The 15,270-nt window shown below is 34.5% G+C and overlaps 3 protein-coding genes across 10 annotated transcripts; 1 reads left to right on the plus strand and 2 right to left on the minus strand.

The window, feature by feature from the left end:
• Window positions 1-503: 503 nt before the first annotated feature.
• Window positions 504-8,739, plus strand: LOC141708739 (RNA-binding KH domain-containing protein PEPPER). Of its 8 annotated transcripts, none has more exons than XR_012569660.1 (7): window positions 504-863; window positions 1,441-1,699; window positions 2,948-3,096; window positions 3,208-3,477; window positions 3,788-3,982; window positions 6,847-8,252; window positions 8,343-8,739. XR_012569660.1 is itself a non-coding variant. In XM_074512504.1 (6 exons), the coding sequence occupies exons 1-6, from the start codon at window positions 597-599 to the stop codon at window positions 6,880-6,882; spliced, it is 1,176 nt and encodes a 391-aa protein (XP_074368605.1). In that variant the 5' UTR covers window positions 504-596; the 3' UTR covers window positions 6,883-8,739. The 8 variants fall into 8 exon arrangements, 2 of the variants coding, with proteins under 2 accessions (XP_074368605.1, XP_074368604.1); XR_012569664.1 differs by having other exon boundaries at window positions 6,847-8,232; XR_012569661.1 differs by having other exon boundaries at window positions 6,847-7,977; window positions 8,079-8,739.
• A 478-nt stretch (window positions 8,740-9,217) lies between these two features.
• Window positions 9,218-11,359, minus strand: LOC141708740 (pentatricopeptide repeat-containing protein At3g14730). The gene has a single exon (XM_074512505.1). It carries the CDS (start codon window positions 11,277-11,279, stop codon window positions 9,378-9,380), a length of 1,902 nt encoding a protein of 633 aa, XP_074368606.1. The 5' UTR covers window positions 11,280-11,359; the 3' UTR covers window positions 9,218-9,377.
• Window positions 11,360-13,672: 2,313 nt separating this feature from the next.
• LOC141703502 (putative mitochondrial protein AtMg00310) lies at window positions 13,673-14,664 on the minus strand. Its single transcript, XM_074507019.1, has 3 exons — window positions 14,476-14,664; window positions 14,279-14,358; window positions 13,673-14,006 (listed from the first exon to the last, which is right to left on the minus strand). Exons 1-3 carry the CDS (start codon window positions 14,662-14,664, stop codon window positions 13,673-13,675), a joined length of 603 nt encoding a protein of 200 aa, XP_074363120.1.
• Window positions 14,665-15,270: the final 606 nt, after the last annotated feature.

Genomic DNA, 15,270 nt, shown 5'->3' on the forward strand with positions numbered 1-15,270 from the left:
AAATTGATAGAAAAACGAAAAATCAAAAATAAGTTGAGAAAAAATACATCGTTACTAACATTCAACTTATTAAATTCAACTTATAAGTTGGGCCGACAAACACTCGTCAATAAGATGTTACGGGTTTATAAGCCAATAAGCTGGCTTATAAGATTTGCCAAACAGGCCCATTATTACATAAAGTGAAGAAAGAGAAAGTGTTTATTTCAAATATATATTATAAAATATAAGTTAAAAGATGAGAGATTTTAGCTAAAAATAAGGAATGAGAATAATATTTTAGTGGATCTTAGTAATTTAAGGAATTATTGGAATGAATATTGTTGAAATAGTTTTTCTCTCCATATTCCTTATATTAGATTTTAAAATTCCAAATAGATAAGTTGTTAGAGTTGCTATAATTTTAATTGATACCTTTATTTTGGGCCTAAATACCGTAATAAAACATAAAAAGGCTTTGTAAATTTTTTGTGACCAAATAAAATATCGAATAAAGTATAAATCTCTCTAGTTTCCCCCTAGTGTGCGTAGCTGAACATAAATTTCACCGTTAGAAAATAATCGGAATATACAAGAAAACCCTAAAACCTCATTCAATGGCTTCCGTCGATCCCACCGACACCGCCGCCGTGGCAACGATGTCGCCTACAACCGAGTCACAACTCGGTGCGGCTGCTACAACTGAGTCGGAGGTAAGAAAGTTTCCGGGTTGGCCTGGAGACACAGTCTATAGACTTATAGTTCCTGTTTTGAAAGTAGGGAGTATAATTGGGCGAAAAGGAGATGCAATTAAGAAGCTCTGTGAGGAAACTCGTGCTCGTGTTCGTGTTCTTGATGGTCCTGTTGCCTCTCCTGATCGAATTGTATTATTCCTCTCTCTCTCTCTCTCTCTCTCTCTCTCTCTCTCTCTCTCTCTCTCTCTCTCTCTCTCTCTCTCTCTCTCTCTCTTTCTCTCTCTCTCTCTCTCTCTCTCTCCCTCCCTCTCCCTCCCTCCCTCTCGCTCCCCCCCTCTCTCTCTCCCCCTCCCTCCCCCTCTCTCTCCCTCTGTCTCTCTCCCTCTCCGTCCCTCTCTGGATCTCTTTAAGTGTTAGGGTTTCAGAGAATTTATTCATTTACGTTAAAGTACATTCTTAGCTAGTATAGTTCTATTATATATATTTAGGGCTTACCTACTGCTTATATTTCTATTCTAATTTGGTGACTGTGAGGTGCTAATTTTATCGAAATTTAAAATCTCTGTGTCTTCTCATAGAAAACTGGTAATGATTAGTAAGTTTATTGAGTACTAAATGAGTTGTTATGTATTTTATTTTTGTATATTTATATTTGTTTGGGCTTAATTGCTGTTTATTTAGGCTAATAGGGATAGGGGTGTGATATGCTTATTGGAAATAATTATATGAAGTTGAAGGTATAATGCTTTGTTTGGCTGATATTTAGGTTTTGATATCGGGTAAAGAGGAACCTGAAGCGGCGGTGTCGCCTGCAATGAATGCGGTACTAAGAATTGCTAAACGTGTCAATGGACTACCTGAGAGTGATGAAGATGCGAAATTACCCGGAGCTGCTTCAATTGCATATTGTTCAATTAAGTTATTGGTGCCTTCACCACATGCTACTAATCTGATCGGAAAGCAGGGATCTACGATTAAGTCGATACAGGAGAGTTCTGGTGCCTCCATTCGGGTTCTTTCAAATGGTATGTTTCAATTTTGGATAACTAGGTGTAGATTGTAGATTAAATACTCGTACTAGATTACGCACTATTAGTGATGCGGGGGACTATTCTTGGCAATTACACACACATTTATGTTATTTCTTAAAGAAGTTGAAGTCAACCTTAACTATCTTTGATGACGTCTTTTAAGTTAAAACATGTATTAAATGAATGCAAGCGGTATCTCCCTCGTTTCCTTCATGGTATGTCGAGGGTTCGAACCTTGTCGAAGACAAGGCGGGTGTGTGAGTGTGTTTAACTAGTAAAAAAAAAGAATGCAGCCAAAATTCGTGGAAGAAGTAATTAAGAATTGCAAAAAAAGTGGACTAATGAGAGGATTATGTGTTGAAGATTTTCCAGTTATACATAGATCATAATGAACTGTCACCGTGGTTTAGTTTTATGTTGCTTAATGCTGTATTCCATTCAGGTGTTTCTTTAGTGTGTATTGCTTCCTTGTCACATCCACTTTGAAAAAATTATTCAATACACTATTAGGTGAATTTCTAAATAATATTGCAGCTGAATGTTTTACTTCACTATGGGAGTGAAATGTGATGTCAAGAAGTTGATTCTACCTCAACTCTCAGTGTCTGACACTTTGACTTTTGGTACATGTGCCCTGCGAACTCCACAATTCTAGTTTCACTACATAGTCCAGCTGAATGTTTTAATTGTTTTTTTTTCTTATACTAAAAAAACAAATTAATTTAAAGTGACTACTAACTTAAAAATAGATGCTTTTAGAAACATGCTTGTGCATTTTGAGCTGAGCAATTATAATTTTAAAATTTAAAATTGAGTGCATTGTGTCTAACTAGGATCGGAGAGAGTGAGAAATTTCTTCAAATATGCACAATATTTATTTCTTGGGAAGACTACACCTAAGATTGAGCAAGTGAAATGTATTAACACAAATATCTATTGATGCTTTATTGCTTTGTCTGCTTGAAGTATATATGTCGGTCCAGGATAATTGTCAGTAGTCAGAGGTGGACCTATTTTAGGGCGAGTGGGGGCTATAGTTCCCGGTGAACTTTTACCCGTTATTTTTGTTTGGTTTTGATATCTTCTATGCGAAATCACATTAGGTTTCATATGTTTTTGTTTGTAAAAGCGCCTGCAGACTTGGTATCCGCAACTTCATGAGTTTATATTTCTTACTTGCCTAAATTTTCAATAACTAATATTTTTCTAATAATTAATCTAACACTAAGTTTTTCTTTGTAGATGAAGTCCCAACCTATGTCAATGCAGATGAGAAGGTTGTGGAGGTGCAAGGAGAGGCCGTTAAGGTTATTAAAGCTCTTGAATCTGTGGTGGGGCACCTGAGGAAATTTTTGGTCGATCACAGTGTTCTTCCCTTGTTCGAGAAGAATGTAAGTGCATGTTTATGTACTTGTTTAACTGTATATTTTGAACTAAAATTAGTGTTGTGTTTTGCTGCTTTATCCTAGGGAGTACTAAGATTCCGCTAATGTGTATTACAGAATAATAGTACAATAGTCCCACAAATGGTGTCACAAGATCGACATGTTGAAAATTGGGCTGACAAGACAATGATGCGCCCTACCATGGATGCTGGAATAGGTAGCAATGATTATTCACTTTTACTAAAGAGGGAGGCTCAGTATGACCGCGAAAGGAATCTGGACTCTAAGTTCTCTTTGGCTGGGTTGTCATATTATGGACAAGATACTGGACTTTCAGGGATGTCCTCTGCGGGGCGTGGTCTTGCTGGTGGGCCTATTATAACTCAGGTTCGACAAAACGATAATGATTAGCTATTTATTAGTTCCGTTACAATAGAATACACGTCTTACAACTGTTTAGATGTATTTAGTATCAAAACGATAAGTTAGATTTTGTCGGAAGGCGGGCCTTCGCATTGTAATTAGAGCATGACTTATCAGATTGTGCTATCTGAAATAGTTCTGTAATATTTATTAGAGCCTTCGCGCTTAGTAGATTTCTATTTTGGACTTCATTTTTATAACACATTCTGGCATATTATTTATCTATATTAAGTGTTTCTGACAGTGACATATTTTTGTAACTTTTGAATAAAAGGTAGCACAAACAATGCAAATTCCGCTCACATACTGTGATGATATTATTGGGGTAGGAGGGTCCAAGATTGCATATATTCGGCGTAGCAGTGGTGCTATCCTCACCGTGCAAGAGAGCATGGGTCTAGCAGATGAGATCACTGTGGAAATTAAAGGGAACTCAGCACAAGTTCAGGCTGCTCAGCAACTAATTCAGGTAAATACTTTTTTTTTGTTATAATATATTTGGCATGCTGTTATCTTTATTTAGTATATCAGTGGACCGTTGAAGTTACATTACTATGGTTGTGTTCACTTGAAGAGAATGGAATGGGGAAGGAACGGAATGAAAAATTATGAACTAAGGAGAATGAAAGGATGTAGGAGGGAATAGTGAACAAATATTAATGATTAGAAACTTTTTTAGATGAAGCTTGTAAAGTAGTGTTGAAAGAGAAAAAAGAGCATTCCATCCCAATTCCTAAATTGGTGGGTTAGTGTTCTCGTTTAGATATCTAGGAAATGAATGGAAAAAGGAATAAAAATTATAAATATTGCCCAAATAAAAGACTACAAATTTTATTTCATTCTCTTCCAGTTTTATTCTATTCAGGTTAACACAGCATATATATTCGGTGGACTTGCATGGTATTATGATTTACGCCAAGTCGGTACCGTTGGTCAAGAATCTGAATGCATCCCCATATGTGTGTGTGTCCGCGCTTGCCTGCGTGTGTGTTTCTATAAGCTAAGTTTTTAATAGCCTAATAGGAACTAACTGTTAGTTGGGGAAGTCAGGAGACCTAGTCTCAAATTAACCAATCTCCGCTATTCGACCTGACCCCATTGAATTATAATGGTTCAATTATCTAGATTAGATGTTTAATTGATGATTAATATATATATATATATATATATTAATAATGATTGAAAAATTTGAAATATATTCTGTAAAATTATGTAACTCTAAGTACATAAGAGAAAACATATTAAAAAAATATATGTTCAAGACTTCAAGACCATAATAAAAAACAAATTACACAATATATGTTCAATGATGTAACATACTAACAGAACAGAAAATGTTAATAAATTAGATGGTTCCCCAACTTCCCCATGTAATATAAGTTCCTAATAGAACCTTGCTATATGTATATTACTTAAAGATAATCGATAATGTCATTTTATGAAATTGCTGGTTTTATTTTGTTAAATTGATGAATTGAACATGACGCATATAAGAAAAAAAGAGTGACTGCAATTATGATATATCAACCTTTGAGAAACATAATATATAGTCGACTACTAAAATTCTAACTAATTTATTTTTTAATAATATGAAGGAATGTGTAAACAACCACAAGGAAGTTATTCCCAGAAGTTATGGCGCGACAGAATTGGATTCGAGGTCGTTGTACTCGCAGATGAAGAATAGTTATCCATCATCTTCCTTTGGAAGTCAACAATATGAAGCACAGTATTACTACGGATCATCTGGTCTAGGAGGATACGGTAGTTACAGGATGTGAATGGCGATATCGGATTTCTTTCAAGTATTTGTTCTTGTGTGTTTGGCTGTCCTTCTCTCAGAGTCATGGACAATTTGTTACTGGTTCTTACCTAGCTTAACCAACCTTTGATAAAGTTTATCTAAATTCAAATTGGGATTTTAGCCTTGTTCATTTTTGTCATTATCATTATTAAAATAGGTTTAATTTGTATCCATTTATCGAGGTATAATTTTGGGAACAAATGTTTTAGTAATTTAAATAAGCAAGCTAATAATTTGAGAGGCATGCTGCTGTAAGGCAAACACAATATTTAAAGATTTGAGCAAAATGTTTTAATTAATAATATTCAAATTTTGAAATGGACAGAACTTCTGTTTTGTTAATCAAATTTTCACTTTGTTTATATTTTGTATTCTATATATGAGCATAAGCTTGATGTGGGGACCTCCTACCTACCTGAGGTTAAGATACATATGGTGTACTATCGTTTCTAGTTTCTAGTTTTTAAAATATGATATTAAGATTAAAGCTAAAATTTAGCAAAAAAGAACAAAAAGTTTAACCTAATTTTGGACTGAAAGTTTGCTGAACTTTTTTAATAGGAGCAAAATTTTTATTTTCTTTTAGCTAATATTCTATGTCCAAAAGGCTTATCCTACTTCAAAAAAAACCCAAACCTGAAAAAAATTCAAATGAATTAACTTTAGCTAAAACTGTTTGTTATATGGCAAATTCAGAAATTAATTTTATAATAGTTATTTTTACAATAGTTTTAATTATGACAATGATAATATCTTTTATAAATTTTTGTGGTAAAGTGACAACAAAAAGTTTATATTATAAAATTCAATAATTAAACAATGAAGATTTCAATATCTTTTAAAATAATAGTTAAATATTGTTTAATCTTTGATTAGTTAGAGTGGGTTGAAACTTTATAAACCATCAAGATTTTGCATTTCTTCATGAGAAAATTGAACTTTTTAAATAGATTCATTTTTGTTTATAATCAACTCGAGTTTAATATGATGAAGTATAAGAAAGACAAATTTAATATGATAAAATATATAAATCAAATAGGGCAATGAGTAAAGGAACAAAACTTGAAAGCTTATGAAATAAATAAAAAAGTTATCTTGTAAATAAAATTATACACTAATTTATCCATACACAATCGAGGGCTAACCCGAGTTAAAGCAATACAAGCCATGCCATGGGGTATCCAGAATAGTTTTTTTTTTAAAAAAATAATTTAGAGAATTACTTAAGATTTTTTAAAGTAAAAAAAATTTAAAAAAAATTTAGCGAATTATATAAAAAGTTTCAAAGTACAAAATAAAAAATTAGTTGCTCTAATTCACTTAGCTCAACAAAAGGATGATCCTCAGCCAAGTAGCTAAGCTCGGGCGAAAGAGAATTCTAATTTTTGAGTTTTTGTTTAGTACATTATTTGGCATGACATGTTGTTTTCTATCAATTATGTGAGCAAGCTTTTACAAACTGAAAAAAAGGATATTGGAGTTGCTATTACACAATTAAAAGGGCTTATTTCTTATATTCAAAATTGCAGGGAGCATGGTTTCAAAAGAGGTATGAAAGAAGCTAGGAAAATTGTAATGAGATGGAGATTTAGCCTAATTTCCGTGGGAAACATGCCGAAAAGAGAAGAAAACAGTTCGATGAATGTGGCGAAGATGTCATTTTATCAGCTGAACAATCTTTTAAAGTGAATTACTTCATATGCTTGTTAGATCATGTCGATATATCACTTCAATCCAGGTTTGAACAATTTCAAATATATGAGCACACTTTTGGGTTTCTATTTAATTTGACAAAGTTGAAGTGCTTAAGTGACGATAGTTTGAATGCTTCTCGCATGAATCTTGAAGAATTTTTAAAGAATGATTTTGTTTCTGATATTGATGGAAATGTCCCGTTTCTTGGGTTAAGAATTTTAAACTTATCTGTAGAAGTGAAAAAGGTGGTTGATATGTTGAAGTATTTAAAAAACATGGAAGGTTGCTATCCTATTGCGATAATTGCTTGTAAAATATTGTTAACCATTTCGATTACAGTGACTTCTGCAGAACGAAGTTTTTCCAAGTTAAAATTAATCTAGTCGTATCTCAGCTTTAATATGTGACAAGAAGGGTTGAATGAGTTAGCTATGATATCAATAGAGAAGGATATGCTTGCAAATTCTAATTTCGAAGACTTGATTAATGATTTTGCTATTGTAGGGGCAAAAAATTTTATGACCGCATGTGGCATCTTGTAACTCAGGGTCGGCCCTGGCAATCAGTAATCTATTATACACGCCCTACAATACTTGAATATGTTTATGTTGACCACCTGTCATTACCTATAATATTCTCAAGAAGCCATTAGAGTTGCTGCCTAAATCATGGCCGGAATTTGTAGCATTTGTACATTGCACTGTATATGTGGATGATATGTTCCTTTAGTTAGTGTATACAAATTCAGGTGAGTACATTTGTGATGAATAAGTCATTGACTTCGTTCCAAGTTTTTTTTTTGTTTTTTATTATTTAATTTTGAGTTGATTTCGAGTTGACCGTTGGTCTATCACACGTTGCCATCTTCATCCCAAATGACAAGGAAGTTGAGACAGATATAGCCTTAACATGTAGACAATTGCCTTGGAATTTGATTTGTCCAATATTCTAATCTAGTTTCTCACGTAAGTTCTTGCCCAATGATATGTTATAATGGCGAGTCACTGAATTACTCGTTCTTGTTTCTTGTTTATTATTTAGTATGTGATGATTCTTTTGAATACAGGACTTAATTTTATATGTTGGTACTGAAGAGCCAAGTAGATGTGAAGAATTGATCTCCATTTGGGGGACTTGGGCCGAGTGTTTTGCTACATTGAGATTAACTATAACAGAAATTCTTCAAGCAAAGCTTTTAACAGATAGTTCTGGATTTTATAGTAAGTTCTACCGTGTTCAGGTGATATATTATTTCCGCCTCAGTGCTATATTTTCATCCCAGTTTTGCAATAAACTTTGTGTCCTACCCCTCTCCCAATGTTGGTTTCAGCACACAAACGTTGGTTTTAATGGGTCCATATTCTGAATGAGTTTCAAACTGGCAATTCCCTGAAGACATTTAAGTTACCGCTCATGCTGGAACGCTAAAGTTTCTGCTGATTCTTTGTGCTCAAGCAGAAACCCTTGATTGTGATATTTGCTGGAAAACATTCAATATGTTGATTAAGGTGCATCATTCTAATGTTTAGTTGCACTTGTACTTGGATTCCTGTAATTTTTTATTTTGCAATATTAAAATGTAATCTTTTAGCTACACAAATTTCAGTTCCTTCTGTTTTTTGAATTTTGATATTCACAATTCTAGTTCTTGACTTGAGACTTTTGTTCTCTGAGATTGTTGTTTGAATATGTACTCTTTCAAAAGTATAATGTAAATAATTGTATGCTTTAAGCTGTTGCTCTAAAGCTGTTGAAATAATTTATTGAAGCTTGGAGTAAAATGTTCTTTTATATATAATGCCCGCATGTAATTTGTAATGTATATGGGACACAATTGCAGTTATATGTTCGTTTATTCAATTCGTTCATTCTAATGTCTAGTTGCACTTCTACTTGGATTCCAGTTATTTATTATGTTGAAGTTAAAATGTAATCTTTTAGTTACACAAATTTCAGTTCCTTCTGTTATGTTTTGATATTCTCAATTCTGGTTCTTGACTTGAGAATTTTGTTTTCAAAGAATGTTGTCTGACTATTACTCCCTCTGTCCTAAAATACAAGTTGTTTATTTTTTACGCGTATTTTAAGATGTATAAAAGTCATAATCCTGAATATTTTTTTCCAAGTTTTTCTTTTCTTGAATTATAATTTAATATATATACTTTTATCCGGTAAAAGAAAATTTGAAAAATAATTTATGGAACGATAATTTTTATTTACTTTAAAATATGCTTAAAAAGTCAAAGATACTTGTATTCTGGGACGGAGGGAGTACAATGTAAAAAAAATTACTCCTATGCTTTAAGCTGTTGCTCTAAAGCTGTTGAAATAATTTATTGCAGCTTGGATTACAATGTTCTTTTATCTATAATGCCCCATGTAACTTATATGGGAGACATTTGTAATCCCTTAGACAAGAAGTCAAGTGGTTTAATGCAGTATTGATGTGGTAATCTTCTGCATGTGTTCTATCACCGGTAAGGAAGATATGCACACCGTTATCAAGTTCGATCCAACTACAACCTGGCGTCTTCGTCACATTATGTTCTCTCATCGTATGTCTTATCTCTGATACCTCTTTATATCGTCCTTCAGCCCCGTAAACATTGGATATTAGTACATAGCTTCCACAATGCAAAGGTTCAAGCTTATATATCATACTGGCAGCTACCTCAGCCAAGTCTGCATTTCCATGAAGCCGGCATGCTGCTAAGAAAGCTCTCCATACCACCGGGTTGCCCTCAACTGGCATCGTTGTTAGTAATTTATATGCCTCCTCAAGCTGACCAGCACGACCAAGCATGTCAATCACACAGCTATAGTGCTCAATAGTTGGTACTACACCATATATCTGATGCATTTGATCAAGAAACATCCGCCCTTGGCTCAAAAGGCCTCCATGGCTGCATGCAGACAATATCCCAACAAATGTAGCGTCATTAGGCTTCAGTTGTGCTTCGCACATACAAGAAAAAGTATTTAACGCCTCGTTGCCAAGCCCGTGCATTCCATAGCTCATAATCATAATGTTCCATGATGCTGTATCTTTATAGCTCATCTTGTCAAAAACCAACCGAGCGACTCCCAAACTCCCACACTTTGCATACATGTACATAATAGCATTGTCGATGTGCAAAGCATCAGGACCTTTGCCATCTTTACGTTTCTTCAGTCCACTAGTGATAATATAACCATGAATCTCCCTACCAATCCTCAGAGCTGCCAAATGAGCACAGGCTGGAAGAGTAGTACTAACAGTGACCAAATCAGGCTGCATCCCAGCAAAAACCATCCTTCTAAAATACTTCAAAGTTCCATAATGATCACCCCTCTGTTCATGAACACATATAATCGAATTCCACGAAAAAATATCCTTCTCATGCATCATCTCGAAAATCCCCACAGCATCATCCACACACTTGCATTTCCCATAAAAATCGATCAACGCATTTGAAACTGCAAGACAAGAATCATAACTCATTTTCACTACAAACCCATGCAATGCCCTTCCATTGTCAATCCCCTCTTTCATACCAAAAACATGTAAAATTCCCGTAATCGTATATTTACTCAGAACAACCCCTTGATCTTTCATCCTTCCAAAAACCTCCAAAACCTTATCAAACTGCCCAATCTGCGAAAACCCCGTAATCATCGCATTCCAAAGCACAACATCTCTCACAGACATTTCCTCAAACACCTCTTCTGCATCTTCAACAAACCCAAACTTCAGGTAACAATTCACCAAAGCACTTCCCACATACAAATCCAACTCCAATCCAAATTTAAACAACAACCCATGAATCTTTTTCACCTCTACAACATCCAAACACGCCTTAATTACACATGGGAAAGTAAATTTATCAGGCATTATAAATTCAATCAACCTCATTTCAAGAAAATATTGAAAAGCCAACTTATGATCATCAATTAGTCCAGATATAATAGCATTGTAATTATACACATTGTGATCATGTAAACAAGTGTTGAAAACAGACAATGCATAGGCCATTTTATTGCCTTTAGAGTACATGTTGATTAAGCTAGTGGTTAAAGATGGAGAGAAAATGAAGCCATTTATGAGCATGTAAGAGTGAAGCTTTTGGCCCTGTTGGAGTTGATTGTTTTGGGCAAAAGATTGTAATAATGTGATGCATTTTGATAGGTTTAAAAAGGGTATAGATTGTTGAGTTGAAGAAGTGTAGAGATGTTTGAAAGGTTGAGTCTTGATTATTAGGTTCTTGAAAAAAATTGGTCTTTTAATCATTTAAGAAGTGTTTGCTTAAAATTGGATCGAGAAGAACAGATCGTTTTAAGATGTGGTGAAAAACATCAGGTAAGTTTTATATGGAGTATACAACTACAACATGTATATGTACGGCGTAGATGCTGTAGTTTGGTATTAATCTTGGCCTCTTGGTCAACTAGGACACGTTAGAACTGATAATTTGAATACGGATATTATTGTATCCGTATTTGAATCCGAATTCAAAACTTTATGTCCGTATTTATATTTAATTTCGAAAATATTCAGAGGATAATATCTGAATACGGATCTGATGAATATTATTTGGATACAGATAATATCCATATAGCGAAGATTAAAACTCCGATTTTTTATTTTAATTAAAAATTTAAAAAAGTTGTAAAATATATTGTGAAAATTAAAAATTAATCTTTAAAAATTAATATAAGAGTGATTTATCCTATTTTAATTTTTTCAAAAATTAATTTTTATGTATTTTTTCGATATAATTTTATTATTTTAAATTATTAAACTCAAATAATATTTTTCTATGTCTATACTATTTTACGATTATATAAAATTTGTATGTACATACTATTTAATGAATATAGGTATATACACACACATACATGCATTATAAATTTAATAGAAAAAATTTCAATTTACATATAATATTTAAATATTTTAATTTATTTATCTAGATTAACATATTATTGGATGTAAATATGTCTATATCTGTATCCGCGATTTTTTGATTCAAATATGAATAATATCAGTTTTATTTTAGATACAAGCGCATATGTTTTGACGGATATCAAAATTTTCAAATTTTTTTGGCAGTCCTATATTAATTTATTAATATTAAAACTAGCCTATATCGAATGACCCATACTTTTTGCAAAAAAGAATTTGTGGAAAGATTAAAACTTCTGGGAAAAAAGTTAAAGAAAAATGATAATCACTCTCTGTTGACCCTTGTGGAGTTCATTTTTATGGGCAACAATGTGATGCATCAGAAGATAGTTTTTTGGATGACATCCTGCTTATAAAATTGATCGAATATGTGTTTACTTGAATTTATTTTACAATTAAAACATTCAAACAACATATATTACCGCATATTTTTTTTTGAAGGAAAGAAACTTTCATTAAACAAAGAACTCACTAGGTACCATCTCCACTAACAGGTCTGGTGGAGACATGAAAATATTTCAATGATCTAACAAACATGGAACTCTAGCCATCGAATGAGCACCCTTGTTTGCTTGATTTTTGATATGAATAACAGATAGGTCAGCTCAGTTTTCCAACATTTCCTTGCATTCATCAATGATGTATCCAACTTCCACTTGGTAACTCTCCTCGGACTTTAAGGCCTGAACCACAAGCTGTGCATCACTTTCGATCACCACATGCTGCAATCCATTATTGTTCACCCAGTTGATTGCTTCGCGAATTCCTCTAGCTTCTGCCTCCAACACAGAAACTTGTCCTGCTATCTTCATATTTTTCCCCATTACAAAATGTCCTTCGTCATCCCGAATAGTCATCCCTACCGTAAACATGTTTTCACCTTTAATTAATGCAGCATCCACGTTCAATTTAAGGTAGCCTTCCTCTGGTGGTTTCCAGCTCACTTGATTCTCTAATGGTTGCTCAAATTGTATGTTTCGACCTTCAATTTTGCACATGTTTGCTTCCTACCAATCGTGCACTTGTCTTCTGCATATATCCACAGTAACCGCCGATTATGATTTTGTCTTCCCACACCTTTTTATTCCTCGCAAACCATATACTGGATAACACAATTACTGCAGTATTGGCCATGTCTGAACTTCCCTTGCTAATTAGATCCAGTAACTAGATTGAGGCATCTTCTATATCTTCCAGCTTGATATCCACTCCCATAACATGCCAGCATTCCAGAGCATAAGAGTATTCACAGAACAAATGTCTTACGTGTTCTATGTCGACACCACTCATTGGGCAAATGAAATTGGTAGCGATTCATTTGCTTCTTAGTAACCATCTCACCAGGATGTTATTTTTACAAAATGTCCATAAAAAAACTCTATATTTGTGAGGAATCTGCATGTTCCAGCCTTGAAGAGAATTCATGTTGATACCGGCATTATTTTGATCAAACTAGAATCTATAACCTGTCTTGACAGTGTATATACCCTTGCTCGAGCCTATCCACGTTATTATATCCCTAACTTCTCTTTGAGGAATTTTCGTTTAAAGAATTAATTTGCTATCATCCCTATGAAAATCGTGTTCCACCTTATGCACATCTCAGTCTTTGCTATTAGGATGGAAATAGAAGCACACCTTCTCATTCCTGATGATATTTAAATGGCTATCTTCCACACGAAAATCTACCTTGCCCTGAAGCCATGGATCCATAAATATACTTATTTCCTTGCCTTGCCATCTCCTAACACCCATCTAAACCCACCTTTCAACTTCTCCTTTTCCTCCCAAATTCCTGACCAAATAAAGTTTGAATCATTACCCTTAAGAGCTTGCAGTATGTGTCTGTCCGGAAAGTAACGAGCCTTGAATATACGAGTTACTAATGATTCCAGCTTTTGTAAAAAATTCCAAACGTGTTTCCCCAATAGAGCTACGTTGAACCCATGTAAGTCACGGAACCCCAAACCGCCTCTACTTTTTGGTACTGCCATTTTATTCCAACTCATCCATCTTATGCCACGACTATTACTGCCATTCGATTTCCACCAATAACTGTTCATCAGTTTTTCAATCTCTGTACACAACATTTTTGGAATTAAAAAACATGACATGCTATATGAGGGGATTGTCTGTGCAACATTCTTGATCATAACAGTCTTGCCCGCTTTCGAAAGGATTTGATTACTCCAGTCCTGGACCGTTCTCCACACACTTTCTTTAATAAACCTAAACACTGCTTTCTTGGATCTCCCGACCAGAGAAGGGAGACCTAAGTATTTGCTATCTTCAAGACCATTTTGTACTCCCGGAATATCTCTAAGTACCTGTTGAAAATAGCTGATTTTTGATAGTTAATCACCTGCCCAGACTTATTACCATAGTCGTTTAGCAGACCTTTAACGACCTGCACTTCGACCTCAGTAGCTTAAAAAAACAAAAAGTTATCATCCGCAAACAGAAGGTGGGTTATCTGCGGGGCAGTTGAACAAATTTGACACCCGTTAATCTTTCCTTTAGTTACAGCAGAAGTAAGAGCGATAGAGACACCATCAACATAAAAGAGAAATAGATATGTGGACAGCGGATCTCCCTGTCTCAACCCCCTCTTTGGTTTTATTGGCCCTACTGTACTCCCATTCAAAGCTACCGAATAATTAACCGACGCAACACAAAGCATGACCCAGGTTATCCATCTGCTACTAAACCCCATTACTTCCATCCTCCATCTCAGATAATCCCAATCTACTCGGTCGTAAGCTTTTGAGATGTCAAGCTTTAAAGCTACCTCACCCTCGTTCCTCTATTCTTCTTTTTCATGTAATGTAATATTTCGAAAGCCACTAACACGTTATATGAGATATTTCTACCCGGCACAAATGTCGACCGATTTTCAGAAATTACGCTAGGAAGAATACGTTTGAGTCTGTTTGCGAGGACTTTTGCTACAATTTTGTATAACATATTACACAGAGCTATAGGGCGAAGGTCTGCCATTCGGTGTACATTATATTTTTTTGGGATGAGAACCAGGGTCGTGTCATTTATATTTTCAGGGAAGAAGCACTCATTCAGCCAAGTTTTACAGCACTTAAAAACTTCCTCTCCAGGCAGGTTCCAAAAATGCTGGAAAAAAGGCCGGACTAAATCCATTAGGGCCTGCACTTTTATCTGGGTGCATCTACTTTACTGCTGTGGTAAATTCCTCAAAATTTATTTCTGCTGTAAGCTCTCTGTTGTGATCATCTGTAATGACTCGTTCCCCATTATCAACCAACTGGTTCGACTTATCCTCGCTACCTGCATACACCTCCCTAAA

The sequence above is a fragment of the Apium graveolens genome, chromosome 2 (assembly GCF_009905375.1).
Source record: "Apium graveolens cultivar Ventura chromosome 2, ASM990537v1, whole genome shotgun sequence".
Lineage (NCBI taxonomy): Eukaryota > Viridiplantae > Streptophyta > Magnoliopsida > Apiales > Apiaceae > Apium > Apium graveolens.

What these genes read in the sequence shown, in the direction of transcription:
- LOC141708739 (XM_074512503.1), top strand. Translation starts at nt 597, where the DNA reads ATGGCTTCCGTCGATCCCACCGACACCGCCGCCGTGGCAACGATGTCG. An exon ending in TTGCCTCTCCTGATCGAATT is followed by an intron (nt 864 to 1,440) that starts GTATTATTCCTC and finishes GCTGATATTTAG; the next exon opens with GTTTTGATATCGGGTAAAGA. An exon ending in TTCCCTTGTTCGAGAAGAAT is followed by an intron (nt 3,097 to 3,207) that starts GTAAGTGCATGT and finishes TGTGTATTACAG; the next exon opens with AATAATAGTACAATAGTCCC.
- LOC141708740 (XM_074512505.1), bottom strand. Translation starts at nt 11,279, where the DNA reads ATGATTAAAAGACCAATTTTTTTCAAGAACCTAATAATCAAGACTCAA.
- LOC141703502 (XM_074507019.1), bottom strand. Translation starts at nt 14,664, where the DNA reads ATGGGGTTTAGTAGCAGATGGATAACCTGGGTCATGCTTTGTGTTGCG. An exon ending in CTATCGCTCTTACTTCTGCT is followed by an intron (nt 14,359 to 14,475) that starts GTAACTAAAGGA and finishes GTCGAAGTGCAG; the next exon opens with GTCGTTAAAGGTCTGCTAAA. An exon ending in AAATCAGCTATTTTCAACAG is followed by an intron (nt 14,007 to 14,278) that starts GTACTTAGAGAT and finishes ACTGATGAACAG; the next exon opens with TTATTGGTGGAAATCGAATG.